Raw genomic sequence first — 23,272 nt, forward strand, 5'->3', positions numbered from 1 at the left:
TCGAGGATAGGATGGTTTTTTGTTTCGACGGACATGTAAGATATAATGAACATAATTTTTGTCTTTTTCACTGAGCTTTTACGCAAATATTAAGCAGAATTTGGACTTAAAATTTATTGAAGGGAATGAATTTTTTATTATTTATTATTATTATTATTATTATTATTATTATTATTATTATTATTATTATTATTATTTTGGAAATCACAATGCTATATATAGTTTTGGATTGACTATTCATCCAAATTCATAACCTTACATAAATGTTATGTGAATTGTATGAAAATGTGAAAAATATCGAATAAAAAGTCAAAAAAAAAAGAAAAAGAAAAAGAAAGGAATGGTGCTACAATTACACGAAGGCACACAAATTTTGAGCAGTACTATTTAACATTATTGGTGTTACAAAATCAATTTAGGTGGCACTAAGTATCATTAAATGAACAATACAATTGGCTAGTGAGAACTTTAGGTAGGTAATGCACTTTTAGAAGGCAATTAAACAAGCATCTTTAGACCGTTAACTACTTCCCAATTAGTCTCACCAGCGAAGTGAAACTAAGACTCATTCTATCATATTGCTTCCTCCAACAGATTCAATTGCATCATTTCTTCATTGAATAACATAATTTCACCTTGGATATATCGGATAATGCTACATAAACTGATACTCTAATACTACTGGTGCTAAATAATATTATTCATCTTTTAAAACAGAAGACAACTATCTGTAGCTATCACCCCTATTAAAGTGCCACATCAAAACATCCTCGACATTATGGAATTTGCTAGGAAGGGATAAGATAATATTCTCTGGTCCAAGGGAAAAAATCTGTAGAAACGAAGTTTCATCACCGATCCCTTCCAAGTTAACCAAAACCACAACACTCATCAAAGGTAACCATGGCTCGGGCGAGCAAACGACAACTAAAAACTTGAATTTTCCTACCATTTCCAACTTACCATTGTTAGGTTTTATAGTTATTGGCAATCTTTAGACAAAATTATAGTTATAAAAAAGTGTTAAAAGTCATTGAATCAATTGGAAGGTTGTATAGATTAATTAGGAGTCATTGGATTAGCCTGCTGCAAAGCTAATGCTCGAGCGCTCAAAACAGTGAAGCTGTCACCCTCCAACCGCTTGCCTTGCGCTCGACAAATGCTCAAACAATGAGTTATTTGAGGAATCTCAGTTCGCATTTTTCATGAGTTCTATCATATACTATCTCAGAACCTCTAAACTATAAATACCCAAGCCCCAGTTTATGAAAAAGTTTGGTTAATCATTATGTTCTTCCTAGAAAATATATTTTGGAGATTCTACATCAATTCCTAACATTAAGATCAATCAACCACACTTTGAAAAACATCCATTCAAATTCTCATAACACCAAACCACCCACTTCCATATAATCTGTCAAGTCCTAAAGAGGGAGGAGAGAGAAAAACTAGAGAGAATGGCATGAAATAAAATCAAATAATACTATCCACACCAGGGGCAGACCCAGGATGAAAATTCAGTGGGTGCGAAATCAAAAATTCATAGGATTTCACCTGAAAAACTTGAAAAAACCTCAAGAAAAATAAAAAAATTGAAAATCGAGTGGGGGCAGCCAACCCCACTCGGCCTCAAGTGGGTCCGCCCCTAATCCACATCATCAATTTGTAAATCAATTTATACACTATTATGTACAAGTAGCATTATTCGTCATGGAATTTGCCTATGATATCTCTCCATCGTGGATTGTCTCCGAAAACATTGGAGCTTCTTTGATCCCAACATGTCTCCCTTCTATTCTTAGCACTAATTTTCACACACTGCTTTCTTTCTCTCCCCTTATTCCCCCCACAATCAAGGAAAAACACACAAAATACATCGATAGAACAAAAAACAAAGAATGAAACTAAGAAAACAAACAAATAAACCAAACTTCACCCCTTATGTCTGTAGAATTCGACATTCAACGTCCTACCTCTATCGGAAAAATTCCGATGGGCACTCAAGTTGCCCATCGTCTATGCCGGCCGCCACCTTCAACTACATTTATCATTGGCCTTCTTCTTCTTCTTCTACTCGTGTTTGCACCAACGTCGTCATTGGGTGATGATCAAGATGATGCCACCAAAGCCCTCTTAAATTTTAAAGGCTCCCTAGCAAACACAGAGGAGGCTCTTGCCAATTGGAATTCCTCCATAAGTCCATGTAATGGGAATTATGGAAATTGGAACGGTGTTTTGTGCTTCAATGGCTACGTATGGGGGTTGCAACTCGAGAAAATGAATCTAAGGGGCCAAATCGACGTTGAGTCTCTTATTCCATTGCGGGCTTTGAGGACTCTGAGTTTCATGAGCAATAGTTTCGAGGGGCAAATGCCAAATTGGAGAAAACTTGGTGCACTCAAGTCACTCTTCGTGTCTAACAATCAATTTTCTGGGCAGATTCCGGATGATGCTTTCAATGGCATGACGTCATTGAAGAAAGTTTATATGGCCAACAACAAGTTTACGGGTAAAATACCTACGTCTCTAGCAAAATCGCCTCGCCTTTTAGAGTTGAGGATCGAAAACAATCAATTCACAGGCCCTATACCACAATTCAGGATTGATTCTCTCAAACTGCTTAATGTATCTCATAATCAATTGGAAGGTCCTATCCCAGCAGTTGTTAGCAAAATGGATCCAAGCTCCTTCTCAGGTATGTCATTGCTATAAACTTTTGGGATAATTTTTCATTTCCTAACATAAAACAGGCCATCGATCGGCTCCTGTTTGACAATCATTATTGGAAATCTCTTATTCCACATGCTCATTTTCAACTACATATTTAAACGATAAAATATTCTACATGTAAACCCAAAATTTTTCCTTTTTAATACCAAATTCTTCGAAAAATCACTATTCAAAACATTATTTTTACAAAATAATGGCCATCAAACAGGGGCTCGATCTTCATCGTCTTGATACTGAAACTACACTAATTAATGCAGATAACAAAGGGCTTTGTGGAAAGCCTCTTGAGACAGCATGTAATGTCCCATTCCCTGATGATGGGGACGACGAGCCGGATGCTCCCATTCCATCGCCTCTCGATACCAACCCTGCTAAGAAGTCATCTGCTGGGAGAATAGCAATAATAGTTTTAGCTATTATAGTGGGTTTATTGTTTATCCTCATTCTTCTCCTCCTCTATCGCCGAAGCCGCCAAGGCCAAACGCCGCAGCTTGGTCAAGTCTACAACGAAAAGAAAATCGGGGAAACTGTTGCTGATACCCAAATTAACGATGTCAAAGTTGAAAGCATGCCGCCCCCTGATCAGATAACGAAAAAATCCGATCAACCTGGCAAGCTGTCATTTGTTAGAGAAGAGCGATGCAAGTTCGACTTGCAGGACTTGTTGAGAGCATCAGCAGAAGTTTTAGGCAGTGGAAAATTCGGAGCTTCGTATAAGGCTGTATTAGTAGATGGGGACGCTCTAGTCGTGAAGAGATTTAAGCAAATGAATAATGTAGGAAGAGAAGACTTCCACGAGCACATGAGAAGGCTTGGGAGACTAGACCACCCTAATCTGCTACCCTTAGTCGCCTATTTGTATAGAAAAGAAGAAAAGCTCTTAGTCTTTGATTATGCATACAATGGCAGCTTGGCCAGTCATCTTCACGGTATACAAATATGTTACATTTCCTTGTTTCGCGCCTTCTTGTTCATCTCTAAATTCGTAGGCACGAACCAGATTTTTAACTCATTAATCAATTGTTATTGAAACTAATTTTATTTCTATTGGCTCTGCAAGGTAAACATTCGGCAGAGCTTCCGGGGCTTGATTGGATTACGCGATTAAGAATTATCAAAGGCGTGGCGAATGGCCTAGCTTATCTTCACAATGAGCTGCCAAGCCTGAGTGTACCTCATGGTCATCTAAAATCTTCAAATGTGCTTTTGGACAAAAACTTTGAGCCACTTTTAATGGACTACACACTCGAGCCTGTGATGAATTCTGGCCAAATTCAGCAAATCCTGGTGGCGTACAAGTCACCAGAATACGCACAACATGGTCGAGCAACAAAGAAAACGGACGTATGGTGCTTAGGAGTTCTGATATTGGAAACTTTGACTGGAAAGTTTGTGGCGAAGTACCTTTCTCATCATGGCACTGGATATGGCGCTGATTTAGCCGGTTGGATCAACGACATTGTCGACGAACTGGAAAGCAATCGACAAGTTTTCGATCACGAGATGGGAAATACAGAGGAATGCAGAGGAGAAATGGAAAAGCTTATGCATATTGGAATAGCTTGTTGCCAAGAGGACATAGAAAAGAGGTGGGAGTTGAATGAGGTTGTGGACAAGATTCAGCAAGTAAAAGAAACTGATTAATTGATAGATAATACAATTATTTGGCTACATATTTTCATGTTGATGAAAACAAAAATGTTATTAATGTCTTTGAACAAGTTAACAACATCTTGTATCATTTTAATTAAATGAAATTACTATTTAATGTTGGTATCACTAACGGGTGGGACCAACATGTAAGTCCGTCTTGAGCAGGTTGAAAAAAGATAAGTTTCTTATAAGTGAAAAAATAAAGTTATGTGTATTGAAATAAGTTGTGCTTATAAGTATATTGAATACATTTATGTTTGAATATAATCAATATGAAGAATTTTTGGTGTTTAATGTTTTATGAATACAAAACAGTAATTTACAGCTAAAACAAAAAAATTAGTTCAAAAATTATAATACTTTTCATAATTTTTTTGGGCTTGAATTTTATCTATTACACTGAACTATCAGTGAAATCTCAATTGATCACCAAATTTTGATTTTCTTCAAATTGGGTCATTGAAGTTCAATTTAGTTTCAATTGAGTCATTGAACTTTAGTATAGAATGTCAACTTTCTACTTTGTCACATCATAAAAATGTTAAAAATTTTAAGTATATATTTTAAGTTTTTTAATCTTAAAAAGTAGTTGAACACTCGTTGATTTTTTGTTCTATCCATTTCGTAGAAGATCAATTGTCATATGACTTGCCAATTAAAAAATTTCCATCAATTGAGATGATGATAGATTAGGAGTGGGGAAGTGGAAAAGATCACGAGCGTAATAGCAAAAAACTTGATGAGCCGCGAACTGGCTCGGATCATCCCATGAGCCCAACTTTCTTGAAGCGAGCTAACTCACATGATGGATTGAACAGAGCCAGAAAACAAACCAGTTGAACAACACGACTTGACCAATTTAACACCCCTATTTTCACGGAGAATAAGATTTGCACCAATGCAAATAGTGCTGACGTTATCTACATGTGTGCAGGTCGATTGAGAGAATCCCAATTCCTATAGAAGTCGACGTAGCCAAATAATTTCACAACAAACTGAGGAAATAGCTCTATATTCTTCTTTAGTTGAAGATTTGGAGATCCTATTTTTATTTTTGCATTTCCATGAAATTATAGAATCACCAAGAGACATACTCCAACCTATTGTAGAGCGACACAATACATTATGCATCGCTGTAAACTTTAAAACCTTAAAATTAAAATTGATACGATATTGTTGCGGCAAAACAATATAATCACAATCAATTGCACCTCCTAATAAATTTAACAAATAAATTTGACAAATAATCACAAACTCTTAAGTCAAGTTAATCTAATGGTTGTGATTATTTGTCAAATTCATTGAGAGGAGGAAAGAAGAAAAACCTGATTTTCCCAAATCATGGAAATGTGTAGGATTTCTTTTAGAGATCAAAATAAACTATGGTACATACCATTTTTCCCTGCTAAAAAGGGTATTAATCTCAATTAAACGGGAAGAAATCATCCGTAGTAACTGAACATTAAGAAAAAATTCAATTGAGTCACTAAATATTAATTTGTTTCAATTTGGACGTTAAACTTCAATTGCAGTTGCAGTATAACATCCAATTAAGTCATTTTTGACAATGTGAGAGATGGCAGGTGACTACTCGAAAATTGAAGTTGACTGAATTGAAACTAAATATAAATTCGATAACCTAATTTAGTGATTTAATTGAGAAAATTCAGTTTTAGAAACCCTATTGAAATTTACCCAAATTAAACCGTTAGAAAACAGTTTTTCTCACTCAGTCTTTCTTGTTTAAATTACAATTTACAGCAAACTGCTTATAATAAATTATTAAGTAGAAATGGGAAGTGCATTGAGTAATACTGCTAATGGCGTGGGAACTCTCGTTGGTAACGCTTTAGCGGCTCCTTTCAAATCACTTTTTGGAAGCTCTTGCGAGTATGTACTTACTTTTTTCGATTTCTGAAATAGTTTGATTTGCCACAAAACCCTAAATTCTGCGTTTATGATTTTGCAGGGGTGTTTGTTCAGGAACATGGGACGTTGAATGTTTCATAGAGCATCTCTGTTTCTCCAATCTATTCCAATTGTTGATGGTTATGGGACTTTGCTTTTTAAGTAACTACTCTCTTCTCTCGATCCAATTTAGACATACTTGCACTTGCAAATTCAGGGTAATTTTTAATGGAAAAGTGTTTATTGTTGAACTAGATATATTTTTGGTCTGTTTGGCATGACTTTTGGAAAGTTTTAAAGAAATTTTTGAGATCCAAAAACTGCTTTTGAACTCGTTTGGCTAATTTTATATAAGTTTTTCTGATAATAAGAAAATGTTTTAGAGAAAATTGATCCAATGTGATTTCTTTTAAGAGCTTTTAAAAATTAATTTTCAAACAAGAATTAAGATAACCTCATCTAAAAGCTCTTTTATAGGAAGTAAAAAGCAAAAATCATGTCAAACGAGGCCTTAGTATAGTCTGATCATGTTTGTTCTAGTCGACGACAAGTTGTGTTTAAGGGAACCATCTATGGATTTTTTTGGACGACCAACGTTACGTATATTGTTAGGTAAATTGTTATATCCGTTAATTTTAGTGAACTGAATAGGTTTCGAGGACTAATGAGGTAAGCATTAACATTTTAAAGTTTATGACCATTTGCAAGCATGTGTGTTCTTGAAATCTTGAGCATATTCAATGTACATTCTCTCCGTCTTTAGTTTCTAGCTTGTTAATGCAAAAAGGAAAATTAAATTTTCTTGTGTTTTCAGCCTTGATTTTCTTGTACCTCCTGTTCAAGGTGGGAATCTGTCAATGCATAGGGAGAAGTCTGATTAAGATTTGTTGGGGTTCATGTCAAGCATATTGGTTTGCATTGGAAGACATGACATGTTTTTTGTGGTATAAGCTAAAGAATGTAGAACGGGTAAACCGTCGTCGTCGACGTAGATTTCAAGGTGTTGAAGTTGGATATACAATTAGTTCATGTGATGAAGAAGAAGAAGAGAAGAAGCCAAACATGTTATATAGTGATATCGAGATGTCGCATAGCAGGATGAGTAAAAAGAGAAAGTTTGTTAGGATGCATAGGCAGCAAGGGCATGGCCACCATCGACATCACCATGGAATGAGAAGGTCGAAGAAGAAACAACAGCAAACTTATCGTAGTCGACATGCTGAGCCAGCTGCATCATCCAAAAAGAGAAGAATTACCTGACCATATCATTTGTCCGGGTTGTGTTGAAAAGTAAGTCAAATACTTATTTGTTGAATATGATTTTTCAAAATTAGATTTTGTTGTTCTTAGTATATAATCTTGCTCAAATTATGCAAATGTACATGCATAGAAATTGAAGCTAGGTTACAATTACGTGACAATAATTTATATTACATCCTTGAGATAATAAATTCAAAAGGAGTAATGTTATTTAACTCTAGTAACATCAGTTGATGTGGCACTAATGTTACGTTATTTAGCCTACTAATTAACACTACATAGATTGGGAATATAACCTTAGTGAAAGTAATTAACATTACTCATTCAAAAAGGGACTTTTTTGCATCTATTTTTTTTAATTGTTTTGAGTGAGAAAATATTAAAAGACTATTTTGTCCTACATTAAATTGATCAAATTTAGGCTACATGTTTGACTTTTGATTAACTAACAATTTTTCAGATGAAAATCGTTAAATGTCCTTTCATCGCTAATTTATTGAAAGATTTGGAACCTAACTGCTAGGATTAAAAGATTTTGAACCATGCTACATATTTTTCAAATATTTGAGACCTCTGCTCAAGTTTTCAAAAAAAAAAATAATGATAATAATGCGTGCTTCACCTTCTCAATCGAGCTCACACTCAGTGTTGGGCCAAGACAATCTAAAGGAATTTTGGTGAGATGAGCATGGGTCGACTTGTCACGATAGCATGTCAAGAAGGGCGGAACAGTAAGTTTCAGCTACGGCCCATTTGAAACATCAACTATGCACAAATATGTAAATCAACTACAATTAATAGTTGTAATAGCAATGGCGTGGAACTCAAAGATAGAAGCACCCATTTGCAAATATATAAACATTTAATTACTGTTTTAGATGTAAACTTGAATTTAATTATAGTCATTACCTTTTTCTTAGGCACATGTCACATGGTTAATTATGACACAATTACGGGAACTTGTGAGCACATGATCCTATCTAACTCCTCATATTGAGGCCTGAATTTGTTTGTATTAATGAATACATTAATTACTCAATCTTATTAAATTCACGTGTACTACATATGTACAAAATTTTTAATTAATTTGTTTCCTGAAATGTACATAAAATTGTTGTTTAATATAGGTACTATATAAATAAGTAAAGAACTGTTGCTCACATAATGTTTCACTTTAGTTGTAAACTAGACTTTCTTTTGTCTCAATTTTGTCCATGAAATTTTACGTTTAATTCCGTTTTAGCTAGATCACTTCGTTACTCGACCCTATTAGCCAACTTGACTTATTTATGGTGCTATAGGCTGCAAATGAAATTTATAAAGAAAAGAGTAGGAATGGCAATGGGACACGACAGCTCTCCCGTAACTCTCCCCCTCTTGTCTTGGATTTAAATAGCTCTTATGTGGAGTCCCTCGGGACATAATCCAGTAGTGTAAAAGACAAGAGTGAGGTAGTATTAGCCTTGCTAACAGCCACAGTGTGAGAGTTCGATTCCTAAAATATGGAATTAGACTCTTTGTGGACACCAGTGTACGGACAAGCTCTTATTCCCTGATCTTTTGGGGCACATTCCGCAATTTACCTCCCTCATGATGCTTCAGGGACGGGACGGTGGGGGCTCTTAAGATTGCGATTCAACCTTAAATTGCTCTTATGTGGAGGTGGAGTTTTTTAAAGAATCATGCTATGTTGTTAGGGTGTCATCACACCCTCCCTGACAGCGTACTCACATGGGGAGCATTTTTTTGGCATTTTTAATTCACGCGGATCCCACGCACAGTGAGAACAGGTCACCTAAGTGGTTAAACTCTTTCCAGCAAAAGAGTTTAATTCTTTTTCAAATGTTCTAGTAGACTACTAGTAATAAAAGTAGCTAGAGTTTGACAGAATATCTTATTGCCCTTTGCTTGAACAACATACATGTAAATGAGAATTACAAATTCATTCCCTTTCACTAATTGAAGGGAAAAAAAAAACAAAAACCTTAATCTAACCAAGTCTCCTCTCCATTAACAATACAAGCGCCTTGACAAAAAAAGGGTAAAACCAGAACACCTGACATCATTATTATTAGCAGAAAATCATCTACACATCTGAGGGTGATGAGATGGTGAAGTTAGGTGATCACAATCTGGTGAATAACAGCTTCTGATCAATGAATCATTCAAGAAAAATACATCCTTTTTTTCTTCCATCAACTTCAATATTTTCTCGAACAATTCGACTTCACATGGAATCTTAAGCACTCCTTCTTGTTGGAACCCAAATTCCTCTTCTGCTTCTCTCAGCAAAACCCTGAATGCTTGGTGTCCAAGATACTCCATTGGGATTACAAATCTTTTGAGCTCTTTCCCCGTGCAGACGGCGATATACCCTTTCGGGACTTGTTCGCTTGACATTGACGAAGAAATCGAGCTTTCTGTGAAGGAAAGTGTTTTCTTTAGAAACTTGATGCTCTTACTCCCGCTGCCTAAGGTAACCGAGCTCGTCTTATTTTTAATGGCAAGCTTCTTCCATTTCTTGAGGATTTGTTGAAGCCTCACTATCTCTCTAATCTTGTTCGACTTCCTCGAATCCATATAATATGTGCTTATACCAAAAGAGAGCTTGGAATGTACTTTTCGTAAAGTTCCTTGAGGTTGTATGAATGGAATGCTGCATGTTAGAAAGTGGTGGGTATATATAGGGAGAGCAAATAATTAATTATTGTGTAAGAAATTAATTATAAGCTATTTAATATTCATCAATTTACGTTAGTTGCATTATTAATTTGGTGCCTCAGAATCACAACCTTGTCTGGGGCTTTGCAGTTTTTATTGTTAATCTATTAATGTTAATTAATTAGTTTCAAAAGTCTTGCAATGACTGTAGTACTTGTACGTATTCTCTATATTTGTAGCTATTAATTAATTAATTAAAAGAATAGCTTATAATAATAAGTAGAGAAAATTAGAGATATGATGAGATAAATTGTACATCTATATTTAGTAACTGTGTTATGTGTTTGGAAACTAAATTTTCTCAGATCTAAGATTAATATATTTACTAGTGGAAATTAAATATGGTCATTGCAATTATTAGAAAGTATATATATATTAAAATATATGATAAATTTCATTTACAGTCATTGAACTTTCAGCAAAATCTCATTAAATTTTATGATACTTTGACTCAATTTCAAGTTACTAAAGTTGAATTTAGTTCAAATTTCACCATTTCATCGCTAACGATCCTTAAAATTGATGAAAATTGCTTAATTGATAGACATAGCGCACCAGATCATCCATGTAATATTTTGAAGCGTGTTTAACCTTTTAATTCCAAGTTATTGTCATAATCTTTATTTTACCATTCTCGTCTCTAAGGTAACAATCAAACGCGGAAGATCAGCTATAGTGTAATTATCAAGTATACAATGTCAGTTTGAGGGATAATACTCATAATAGGTGATAAAATGGACATACGACATAGTAGTGAAATTTGGAACTAAATTTAGTTTAGCATTCCAATCGAGATAAATAAAAGAGTTCAGTAATTCAATTGAAATTTCGTTGAAAGTTTGATGACCTCTGATGAAATTTTCCTAAATATATTCAGTTTGTATTAACACTCCAAGTGGACCTGTCCTTGGTATCTGCAAATTTATAATCTCATTTAATGCAATTTAACTCATTCATTGCATAATTCCTACTTTCTTTGTACTTTGCTTATTGTTTATTGGGTTTGGAGTGCTTAGAAGATCGTGGAAGATGGCATCACAACAAATCCGTCTGATTCCACAATTTTAATAATTGAATAACAATCTTTCAAATATATTCAACTTGGCCTTTTAAAATGTTTTTGTCATTTAATTAAAAATTAATTACCTTGCCCATAACCATTGTCAGTCCTGGATTCATGTTCTCATCCGGCTTCTAACTAGTGAAATCATTGTTTACCATATTTAAACAATATGAAATTGATAGATTCGATTGATATCTCAATCCCGTAGTTTCAATTCTTGTGTAGATGTAAAGTCGCAACGAGTCGATGTATTAAAATTTGTGTTGGCGACTCCTTATTTGATAAAAAGAAAGTGATGTGTCGAGGTATTAAAAATATATTAGATGAACAGTAGATCTGAACTCGCGGTTCAACTGGTTCTCAAACTCTTATGTTTTTTGTATTTGCTTCTCATCTTATATATGGCCAAATTGGATGAATGCTTATGCTGAGGACAATTCATGACTCACAAGTTGACGATTCACACACTCTACTCAATCTATTAGACGAATATCTCTCTTTCACCCATCTTTTAAATGTTGAGTTGCCACCATAGATAACTTTGAGCAAACTTATTAGAGCTCTCTTACACATCAAGTGGATGAAAATATGGTTGTCTATACATTCTCTACGATCACTAAAGAATACTCTTTTACCCAATTTTTGCTAAAGAAATAGATTGAATAAATGATTATCAAAACTTTTAATTAACGTTACTCGTTCATTTGACGAGGAGTCAGCAACTAATATTAAATGGTCAATCATTCAATAAGTACTCCTCCTTATTTTCTGGAAGTAGAACTTCAAAAGCTTTACATGTGATGGCATATGCATGTAATGGAGAGTCATCCTTTAATGAAGCCATTAAAGTTGTTAATTTATGGTGGTTTGAGAGCCTACGTATTAACTATCTTGTAATAAAAAACATCTAGTCTTTCAATTTGCATCTTAGGACTTGGATTAGTCGATAAATGAATTCTTTTGAATAATTCAAGTTCATTAATTGATGTATCGTTCGAAGTAGAAGATGTACGCATTGATCAATGATGTATTTCTAAAAAAATCACGTAAACTTACTAAGGCCCTATTTGGGGCACATTATTTGCTTCATTAAAATAAAAATTCTAGTCGTTGCACACACAGTTGGACCCCACACAAGAGATGAGAAGTCAACAAAATCGGCTGGATGTGGTTAATGGTCAGAATTTTCAATTTTTTTTTTGTCCAATAATGTGCCTCAAACAGGCCCTTAAGCTAGCTAAAGTAAAAGTTATTGACTCCTAATTGTTAGTCCAAATCAAGTTCTAATCCAAAATACAAAACCGAAATAAGAATTTTCACCGACTAACAGATTTGAATGTTCATGTGCTCTAAATATTACTCACTCGTTGAACATCTATAAAGTGAATTAGACTCTGTTACAAGAATCAAAATTTAAGAATCATTCAGTAAAAATGTTAGGATCAGATTTTTGCACTTTCACTCTTGCCTCATAAACCTCACAAAATTCACATAGGGTTTTCGGAGAAGAAAAAAAAAAGGGATGAAAGTTGCGTACACAATAACGTCTGAAGACAAAGGGTAAAAGCCCTTTTAAATTAAGCAGCCAAATAGCCCTTAATCCAACGGTCAGGAGAAGTCACATGTAGAAATGGAATTATTTCAAAGCCACGATCAACAATGCCATTTAAAACACGCCTTTAACTAAAATGGAAGTGGTTAAAATTATGAAGCAACACCAACACTAATTGATAAAGACTACGAAAACTCATTATTGGTATCAATTAAATTATTTAGGATTTTAATTGTTGCTTTAGGCAATGAGTAATGCTATTTAATCCTACTAGGATTACAACTCAAGTTTAGGTGACGTTAATGTTACATTAAATTATAGGTGAAATTAAATAAATCATTTAATTTCACCTTTCATTCGCTCTATCATCTAGCGAGATCTAGATTGAGGTTGTAACCTCAGTAGAACTACATAGAATTATTATTGTTAGGTGATAGACTGAAGTTCAAAGCTCGTAAATTAAGGTGCATAACATCATTATGTAATTTAGGGCCTGTCTGGAGGAGATTAGTAGCAAGAATTTGACCGTTGAAAAGCAAGAAGCTGACCGTTGAGTGTTGCAGGTGGGTCCCACGCATGAGAGCTCCAGTCAAAAAAGACGGCTGAAAACTGTGGCAACGGTAGGAAATTTACTTTTAATTGAAATGAAAATCTTTACCAGACAGTACCTTATTATTTTTCTTTCTTTCTCATTTGAAGGTTTAGTTGAAGAATAACTATTCGAGATAAAAGTTTTCATTTCTCAATATTTTTATTTGATCAACTTTGGTCTCTCTTCCAAATTTACAATAGTTCAAGTTGTTCGTGGATCAAGTCATGTTCAAGTATGCATCTACACATCAAACCCCATATCAATTATTGTCCCTCTTTGAACAATTTTATAAATCGGGTCATGATGAATATCAATCGAGTCATAAATGTATCGTATACCTGAATAACAACATTTTAATTTTAATTGACGGGGTGGGGTAGAGTGGGGTAGAAGAAGACATTGGTTGAAAAGATAACTAGATAAGATAAACTAAGATGAGATTATGAGAATGAAAATGCAGAAGATCTTTGATTTGAAATGCATGCATGAACTGCAGTGGAGTTGAGATTTTGGGCGGTGTGTCAGTTTTCCTCATTTGGTAGCCCAAGAAATTTAACTTAATTATGTCCTTCTGCAACGCCAAATAATGGAATAAGGAGTTAGATTTTCTCGAATCTTTTACCGTTAGACGAAATAAATAAAGGATTAAAGTAAGTGGCGGATGTAGATATTTAAAGTCAGTGAGACATAATCAAACTTATAAAAAAGTTACTAAAAATTTAATATATTCGATATCTTATCACAATTGTTCTCTATGCGTTCTAACGTTCCATAATTATATTATTTTCAATACTTTAAATGAAGACTTACGTTCAAAGTACTTTTACTTGATACAAACAATCAATTAAAACAATCAATTCGAGTGGAAAAATAATCTGTTTATCAATAATCACAGATTTACTAATAAAAACAATCAATTCAATTACTATTTAGTAATGGAAGGATACTCTTTCTTCGTAATTTTGGAGCCTAAAACCCAATGTGGGTCCGCCAATGATTAAAGTCGATCAAACTCATTATAACTAGAGAAGAAATAGCGTATGAAGTACGTATAAAATGGCAAAAGCAAAACCCGATCTCTCTAAAGAACGTTATCTCTAAAGATGGTCACGACTCGTCGCTATCTCTTTCGCATCTTAGAGGGAGCAACAACCTAGGTATATGCTACCTAAACTGCATCTACTCGTCGTAGATCACATGTTTCATACCAAAGAACCCAATCATATATTTTTAGAATAATACTACTTCATTACCCGTTTACGTGTCAGAGGGTTTCTAATTTATTATCCTATAGAGCTATAATATATTTTAATAAATTGGATAATGAATCATGGAACATAATAATGTTTAGACAAATGATTACTGATATGTACTGTTTCTCCAACTTTTACCATAATGAAAAATAAAAATTTGATTTATATATAAAAAAATAAAACAAAAACAACTGAAGAGTAACCAGACCACATCATGAAAATGATTGTTAGTTGTTAGATTAATAGTAAAGATCCTAATTATTCAATATCTTCCTATCGAATAAAAGCAAACAAAGAAATATGTCTCATCTCATTAGAGATTGAAATTTATGAGATTGAACACAAGATTTTACACACATTGAGGGCATGTTTGGTGCACTGAATTCGACCACACGAGAGATTAGAGTAAAATTGGAAAAAAAAATATTAAGGTAGATATTATTTTTAAGTTTTTCATTTAAGTGAAAAAAAAATTCTCTGTATTAAGTGATTTGGTGAGCTTAAGAATAATAATTACTAGTAATTTAAATGTATGATTGACATTAAATTTTAACTTTGACTAAATAGTAAAAGTAACTTCTAAATTATTCCATCTCCTCAAATCATAAATTAAAACATAACCCTTGTTATTTTGGAATCATGACTTTTTTTTAAAATGTGATTAAAAAATTAAAAAGAAAAAATTGAATTTACGCATAAAATTATTTTACGAGAATGTAATTAAAAATGAGTTTTGAAAAAATGAGTTTTAAAAACAAATGGGACTCAAACACAGACTTAGCTCCCGTTTGAATCACATTACATTAAATTCTATTACATTTCATTTTTCTATCTATTATTTTCAATCACACAATTTTTCATAAAATAATATTATACGTAAATCGAAAACCTTTCCTTCTTTTTTCAAACACTCATTTCTAAAAAAACACTATTTCCCCCATTTTCATTTCCTAAAAATGTGGGCTTAGCAAAATTATTATTCCAGTTATCACTGTACTAACATCAATTGCTTGTCATTTCATCAAGTTGTTTTGAGACACAGCGACAACTTTGTTTAATTCAATTTTTGAGCCAATTCTTGCATGTATTTTACTCGTACGATAGAGATCCCATAAAATTATGCAAGAAAACATGTGTACATTTCCCACAATACCAAAATATCTCCATGTCTTTGTGAGAAAGTACCAGTTACAATAAAAGTATTATGTAGCCTGTTCAAATAGATTTCATCAAACCAAAATTGCAGAAATACTTCTGCGATTGCAGGAACTATATCCATTCCCTTAAAATTACTACAAGTTATCCATGGCACTTCACCAAAATCACAAATTCCATTCCTAAATGCATGTAATCACAAAGAAAAAGGGGGGGTTTGCATTGACATCCAATATCACTTTTGTACCTGGTTTTCACGACTAACAGGGAAAGAGAATGGGTGATGGATCTCTCTGCAGCTTGCCATCAGATATGGCTAATTTCTTCATCTTTTCTTCACACCAAAATAGTTGCTCGTTGCTAATCTTCGCCATTCGTAAAACCCGTGACACAATTTTGGCATCAATAAGTCCCAGCAACATTTCCGTGCCCTCTTGTGTACTCGGCCATGACTTCTTTTTATAGCTCTTCGTTCTTTTCCATTGTTCCTTCAGTTTCAATTCTTTCTGCAGTTTTTCAGATTCAAAATTTAGCAAGAGATTTATCAAGTATCCGAGGATACCTTCACGCCATAAGATCATATTCACATTTTCATTTTCCTTTTTTTTAAGAATATCATACAATGAACACAAAGTACAAGAAGGCTAAAGCAATCATAAATGACTAATGAAGTTATAGGTCCCAATAAGCCTAATTAATTAGCACTAAAAGAATATGGACTGAGTTATAACTGTTCCCAAAGAACTTTACCTGCCAACAGTTCAGTTCAGGTCTCCAAATTTAGCCGATAGCTTGCCCACTATTTCCTCCATCTTCCAGTTAGTTAATTTCAACATTTATCTCATAAATTGAATTTACTTGCATTACTAGAAATTATTACAACATCCTTGTTACAAAGATCCCTCTTTACAAATCATTGTCAAAATTTGATTCAGACTTTAAAGTTGAGAAGATAATTGCTGCAACATAGTTTCATTTTACCCTATAATCTGCATCTTGTTTGTTATAACTAAAAATCAGTAGTCTTTATAATTTCAGAACTCCTATAGCTACCACAAGCTCAGATTTATAACATCCTTTTGTAGCATATTCAATACAGTTGCTTAAATTCTTATGAAGCGTTTTTAGTAGTCATAAGTCCTATATTTGTCTTGGCATTTTTTTATTAATTTTGTGACAAATAGATACATAAGAAAGTGTAAAAACATAAATATAAAGAGCAAAAGAAAGAAGCAGATGTGACTTAACACTGAGTCGATTAAGGACCAGAGAAAATGTGCCTAATCAAACTGACAGTTGAATGGATTAACAGAGTAGAGATAACCATGGAAGATTGAGCTCACCTTCTCATGAGATGATTGAATCTGTTGAAGTGGAGTAGCCCTCTGGTTCTGACTTCCAAATAAATTACGGAAGCCACCTAATTTTTTCTTATGCATCTTCATGAATTGGCGGAAACTTAGGATTGAGCATTCTATAATTCTAATTAGATCAGGGGCAAGTACCACACAATCAGACTCCTCTTCTCCTGTCCTTTTCTCATCAGAACCTAAACTCATAAGGAAGACTGTTCAGGAAAACCAGTAACACAATCCAATTTTAAGCCCGTTAAGAATATCAGAAGTATGATATACAAATTCACAATAGAAGAATGATTCGGTTCAACGTGGCATGGGAAAAAAATTATGACTAAAAACAATTTAAGAACATTCATGCACACCTTGGATCTTTGGAACCTGTAGCAGTTTAGGTAAAGAATTTCTTGCTCGAGCATAGATTTCTGGTCTTAACCCATGCTCAAATGGTTCATTTTCAATAAACCTCTGCAATAAAACCTGGAATTGCTGAAACTGCTGAGCACTATGGTTGTAACAGGTGGAACTTTCAGGTTGGGAAGATATTTTATGGCTCAGTTGTGTATATTGGCAGTGAAGTGCCTCCCAAGTCAAGCACAATTGTGCTACATATGCTGTTTCAAGATCCTGATATGGATCACTTTCAGGCTTCTGCAAGTGTTCAGTTTCGTCTTCTGGTTCTTCAAATTTTTTCAACGAAAGGCATCGAAGCGGAGATGGAAGCTTTTTAGATGCTAATCTTGGTGACTGAGTTGAGAGAACACAAGAGCCTGAAACATTTGAAAAATTGATGTACATAAGTTAAGAAAAGAATTTCACTGATTAATAAATTTAAGATACAAAAAACTGAGAAATAGAACAAAAACATGAAATACTTGTTAACCATATATTTGCCCATGTGATGCATTAAGATTACCCATCAAAGATTGGACAATTTGGCCCTTTGCCCAGAGTTGATTTGGGCACAAATTCCATGACAGAAATGTTTCTTGAAACTTAGTTCTGGGAGCTATCCAACAAAGTATCATAGGCCTCATTTTGCCGTATGACTAGGATAAACGTATGACTATCAGTCATCGTATTGTTTTCAAATTATCCCCAAGAAGCTAGGCTTTTCACCTACCCATTTTTAGCCAAATCGCATGTCATGAGCAAGATGAAGAATGTTCAAGTTAATCAACTTTACATAAGGAATAATGAAGCGAGAAGCTGAATAAGAGCATCCAACCACGAAAACTGTGGCAAACCTGTTTCAAGCATCAGAAGTCTTAAGCGATACATATACAAAAGGCATCATTTCTCAAACCGGTTACACATCGTTAATCATTGACATCAGGAGAAATAGGAAAGATTTTTAATTACATAGCGCCAATGAGTGGTTCACGTTCCATTTCGAATTAGAGACGTTCAAAATGCAAAATCGATGTACACTGTAACCCGTGTCCTTCCAAGCTAACGATACAACTCGAACAAGCCAACACAACTCTGATGCGACACGAGACGAGACAAGTTGAGGACACATTGATTTAAATTTTTAAAAGTTGTCTATAATGGAGTGACCAATGAGTGTCAGTATCCAACACGGTGGGATGCCCGTTGGATATGGACACGTGACCCTCGTAGGAGTATCTGTGTTTCATAGGTCCTCAAGTTCATGAAACTGTAAAATGACAAACTTACCCACATATAGGGAGGTGAGGTAAAAAAAATCTCCAATTACCTGCTGCCGAATAGCAGGAGTCGGTGGGTGTATTTCATATTTGAGGGAGCAAAGCAAAATAATCACAGCAGAAGCGCCCTTCAAAAGGGAAAATTGACTATTAATGGAAAAAGAACACCTGGAGTACAAGTGAAGAAATTCTGAAATCAGGCCACCTGGAAAAACCATTTGTTAGACGTAACAGACTAAGTATCGGTTTCTGGATAGTCAGGATCTTTTGAGTATGCACATTTTCTGGATAGTAAGGAACTTTTGAGTATGCACATTTTCTCTCTAAGGATAATATTGGGCTTATTCCGTGTCATATGGGTTGCTTGGCAAAAGGTTTCATTTCAAACCAAGATTTTTTATCCTCAGGATCCATTGAGATGTAAAATGGAAAAGAAGCTATAGAATATAAGACCTTTACTATCAGGCTCTATTGTCGAGGAAAAAACAAATTATGATCCAGAAAGTGCCCTACATGGTGAAATCACTCTTGTTTCCGGGGTTACTTCCGAGAGAGAATCAAGCTATTTCCAAACAAAAGAATATTATTTAAATGCTATCATGAGATTGAGAAACAGCCAGAGAATCAGCCTCAACCACATGAGTCAAAGCACTAAAAAAGGAAGAACAAAAGAATAAAACTTTGGCATTTATCTCAAGGCACCAAGTGTCACAATACCGTTTTATAATGAACAAGCGACGGTTGGAAATGAGGCAGCAGAAATATAGTTTGGGCTCATTATTGTCAATCATTTCAAGAGAACGAACATTTAGTCTGTCAAGATCTTGCTCCAAACTGAAAAAGGAAATGCCGCAAGTACCAATCACAAGGCCTACTGGTCGGTTAAACGTAAATAAGGTCATTTAAAATGTTTAACATGCTAACCAGCAACTAGAAAAGTGATCTAGCACGATTTTGACAATAGCATTTAACATGCAAAAGCCTGATTAAATGCATGATACTGAATATGCTGGCGATCAGATTTAATCTGCAATGTAAATACTAACTATAAAGCTATAGATATCCAACACTAATAAATATACAGAAATAGATCCATAAATATATTAGTCGGGAAAGCAAGCTTATTCGGAGTAATCAAAGTTATTACCAACTTCCAGCAGCTGCTGAGCACTGGATCGATCAAAAAACAGCATCCTCTCACAGTATTTGTCATACACAGCATCAAACCCAGACCAGAACTGTCGGCCTTCAGCCTCAACATCCCTCCACTCACAAGAGCTGGTCTCCCCCTCTTCTTCTTCTTCTCCATCTTCGTCCTCTGGAGCTGTTTCCTCAGGTATCAACACCATAAAACTGTTTTGCCGCAGAACTTTCAGCCTCCTCTTTACCTCATTTGTGATAAAATCATCATCATCGTCTTCATTTTCAGTATTGGTTGAATCAGCATTAACCGATTTACCCAATGCATCGCCACTGTCTTTTTTGGGCTCTTCCGGATGCAGCACTGGCTCAGTAACAAGTTCCTGATTTGGCTTGTGGTCCTTTCTAAACTTCTTCAGTTTGAAGAAATCCATGTCTGAATGGTTGCCCAAATTAACTCTACCAACTTATCCTTTTTCTCTGATTCACAAATTCTTTTCACCTGATCACGACAAATTGATTTTTCTTTTCAGTGATCACTCAAAACCTACATTAGAACAAAAATGTACTCCACTTTGCATAAAGAACATATTATATTCTTTATCAAGAATAAATAAAAAGTACCCCTTTTAACCCTGAGCATATCTACCAGGAAAGATAATCATCAAAATTCCAATATAAGCGAATCTTTCCAAAAGACAGAGATTCATGGAACTTGATGGAAACCCATAAATTTTAGAAGCCAGGACACACCTTCAAACGGCAATATAATTGTTCTTCCCTGAAATTTAAAAAAAAAAAAAAATGAAACGAAAATGAAAACCACTAATAACTAACCTAAAAAAAGTACATTTTTCCTGTACAACATCATCTTGATCCTCCGAATACCCCCACCAGAAGATGAAAAACAAACACGAAAAATTGTAAGTAAAACCACGAGGAAAAATCAGTTTTTAGTCTGAGTAACCTGGGAAAAAAAATGCAAAAATCACTTACAAATTGAATTTGAGTAAACTTTTCAAGCTCCATTGCTCATGATATAAGCAAAACCCCACAAAATCAGCATTATCGGAGAGTGAAGATGTAACCCTAGAAAAGATGGAGCAGAGACTTAAAACGTGAAAGCAATAAATGCGAAAAATTGACAGTGACTAATGATTATGCAGATTTCGATAACAAATTTTGGATTTTGATAATAATTAAGGTTAAAGTGAAGAGATTTTTAGTATTTGATTTTGATTACTAGTATAATGTAATGAGATTTAAATCACAGCGCCCAAAAAATGTAAAATAAAGAGAGCACTGCATTGGAGGAAGATATACACAGGGAATATTGTCAGAATTGCACTACCCAACATACAAAGCCGCGAAACTATGTTCGTTTGATTTTGTCGGCTATTTTATATATTTACCATATTGTCCCTATAAATACCTAATAGGACTTTTTTGGGGTTAATAATACTAAACGTCCCTATATTTGACACTTATTGTGTAAAATGTCTTTACGTTTCATTTTTTGAATTTTCGTTCTTATTTCAACATTTCATTATAGAAAATGTCATTTTCACCATTTTTTAATGTAAAATAACCAAAATATCTTCCTATTTAAATAAAACAACAAAAATAGAAAAGAAAAATAAAGAATAAATTACAATCATACTCCTAAATGTTTTAAAAAGTACACATGAGTCCAGATAATTATTAAAAAGTCTAATGGCACAAAACGTCCTTACTTTTGGCTTGTAGTGTGCAAAATGTCCATACGTTTCAAATTTGTAAAAATGATCTTTTTCGTGATGAAACGTGAAAATATGGATGAAAATGTAAAAAATAAAAAAAAAATTGAAACGTCGGACTTTTTCGCAAAAAAGTGTCAAACGTAGGGACATTTTATACTATTAGGCCTTATTAAAATATTTAAAAAAAACTCTCTCTCTCATCTCTTCTTTTCTAAATAGGTCTGTTACATTAGAAGTGAAAAAACTCTGACCAACAATTGCCCAAACCGTCAAACCTCCATACCGCTAAATCGACTATTGATGCTTTAAGACTATGAATAGAGGCGCCCTGGTGAATATAGTCAATTGGTGTGTTAGAAATGGCACGAATCTCTCCAGAACAGGTGGAGTTGACATTATTTGCATTCTCGAGTTAAATATTTTGGCTTGCAATTCCGAACAAATCTATTGGCATGAAGGTTTCAAAATTAGATATTGGGTGATATGTGTAGAATGAAGTGCAGGCTTTTAAGAGATATGGTGGTCCAGCAGTTTGGCTGGAGTTTTTTGACTTCTAAAGTGATGGACCCATTTGGAGAAGAAGAGTGAGGAGAGAGAGAGTTTTTTTTATTATTTTTAATATTTTAATAAAGTCTAATAACACAAAACGTTTCTACGTTTAACATTGTTGTGAAAAACGTCCCTATATTTCAATTTTTTTTTTAAATTTTCATCCATATTTTCACGTTTCATTGTGAATAACGTCATTTTCACCAATTTGAAACGTAGTGACGTTTTGTACACTACATACTAAATGTAGGAACGTTTTGTGCTATTAAACATTTTAATAATTATTTGGACCCATTTGCACTTTTTAAAATATTTAGAAGTAAGATTGTAATTATATTATTTATTCTTCTTTTCTTTTCTTTGGTTTTTTTTTTTAAATAGGAGGGTATTTTGGTGATTTTACATTAAAAATGGTAAAAATGACATTTTCTACAATGAAACGTTGAAATAAGGACGAAAATGCAAAGAATTGAAACGTATGAACGTTTTCCACAAGAAGTGTCAAACGTAGGGACATTTTTTGCTATTAACCCGACTTTTTTTGCCATGTCAAATCCAAACCATTAGCGCAACTTGCCGTAGGGATGGCAAATGAGCCCATTAGATTGGGGTGACCAACGGCTCGTCTCAAAAAAAGTTCAAGCCGACTCAACTCGGGAATCGATAGAATAGAGCCAAACCCATGTAACTTGTCAAGCCCCACTGGTCGGCTCGTGAAAATGGTACGTGTCATAAGCTCGGCCCGACTCATTGCCAATCGTCAATTTTTTTTATTAATATTTAACTTAAGATTTAAATCAATAAAGTATGACTTATGTGTAAATATGTTTATATAATTAATATTCATAATAATGCTACAACTATCTATATTTATAATTTATTATCATATTCATTAGTATTTTCGTCATATTTTATTGATATAAATTTTAAAT

At 34.1% G+C, this 23,272-nt stretch overlaps 4 protein-coding genes across 9 annotated transcripts; 2 read left to right on the plus strand and 2 right to left on the minus strand.

Moving 5' to 3' along the window:
- Positions 1–1,926: 1,926 nt before the first annotated feature.
- LOC111402717 (pollen receptor-like kinase 1) lies at positions 1,927–4,536 on the plus strand. The gene is made up of 3 exons (XM_023031063.1): positions 1,927–2,695; positions 2,988–3,659; positions 3,791–4,536. Exons 1-3 carry the CDS (start codon positions 1,942–1,944, stop codon positions 4,372–4,374), a joined length of 2,010 nt encoding a protein of 669 aa, XP_022886831.1. The 5' UTR covers positions 1,927–1,941; the 3' UTR covers positions 4,375–4,536.
- A 1,639-nt stretch (positions 4,537–6,175) lies between these two features.
- On the plus strand, positions 6,176–7,551 carry LOC111400500. The gene is made up of 4 exons (XM_023027912.1): positions 6,176–6,273; positions 6,353–6,431; positions 6,943–6,960; positions 7,135–7,551. Exons 1-4 carry the CDS (start codon positions 6,176–6,178, stop codon positions 7,549–7,551), a joined length of 612 nt encoding a protein of 203 aa, XP_022883680.1.
- Positions 7,552–9,602: 2,051 nt separating this feature from the next.
- On the minus strand, positions 9,603–10,185 carry LOC111402718 (auxin-responsive protein SAUR32-like). Its single transcript, XM_023031064.1, has one exon. The coding sequence runs from the start codon at positions 10,129–10,131 to the stop codon at positions 9,634–9,636; it is 498 nt and encodes a 165-aa protein (XP_022886832.1). The 5' UTR covers positions 10,132–10,185; the 3' UTR covers positions 9,603–9,633.
- A 5,747-nt stretch (positions 10,186–15,932) lies between these two features.
- LOC111401762 lies at positions 15,933–21,381 on the minus strand. 6 transcript variants are annotated; one of them, XM_023029646.1, is made up of 6 exons: positions 21,049–21,381; positions 20,806–20,833; positions 20,060–20,554; positions 17,608–18,012; positions 17,231–17,436; positions 16,108–16,393 (listed from the first exon to the last, which is right to left on the minus strand). In XM_023029646.1, exons 3-6 carry the CDS (start codon positions 20,484–20,486, stop codon positions 16,148–16,150), a joined length of 1,284 nt encoding a protein of 427 aa, XP_022885414.1. In that variant the 5' UTR covers positions 20,487–20,554; positions 20,806–20,833; positions 21,049–21,381; the 3' UTR covers positions 16,108–16,147. The 6 variants fall into 6 exon arrangements, with proteins under 6 accessions (XP_022885418.1, XP_022885414.1, XP_022885415.1 ...); XM_023029647.1 differs by having other exon boundaries at positions 20,677–20,833; XM_023029648.1 differs by lacking the exon at positions 20,806–20,833 and adding an exon at positions 20,890–20,923.
- Between the last annotated feature and the right edge of the window lie 1,891 nt (positions 21,382–23,272).

The sequence above is a fragment of the Olea europaea genome, chromosome 10 (genome assembly GCF_002742605.1).
Source record: "Olea europaea var. sylvestris chromosome 10, O_europaea_v1, whole genome shotgun sequence".
In the NCBI taxonomy this organism is placed as follows: domain Eukaryota; kingdom Viridiplantae; phylum Streptophyta; class Magnoliopsida; order Lamiales; family Oleaceae; genus Olea; species Olea europaea.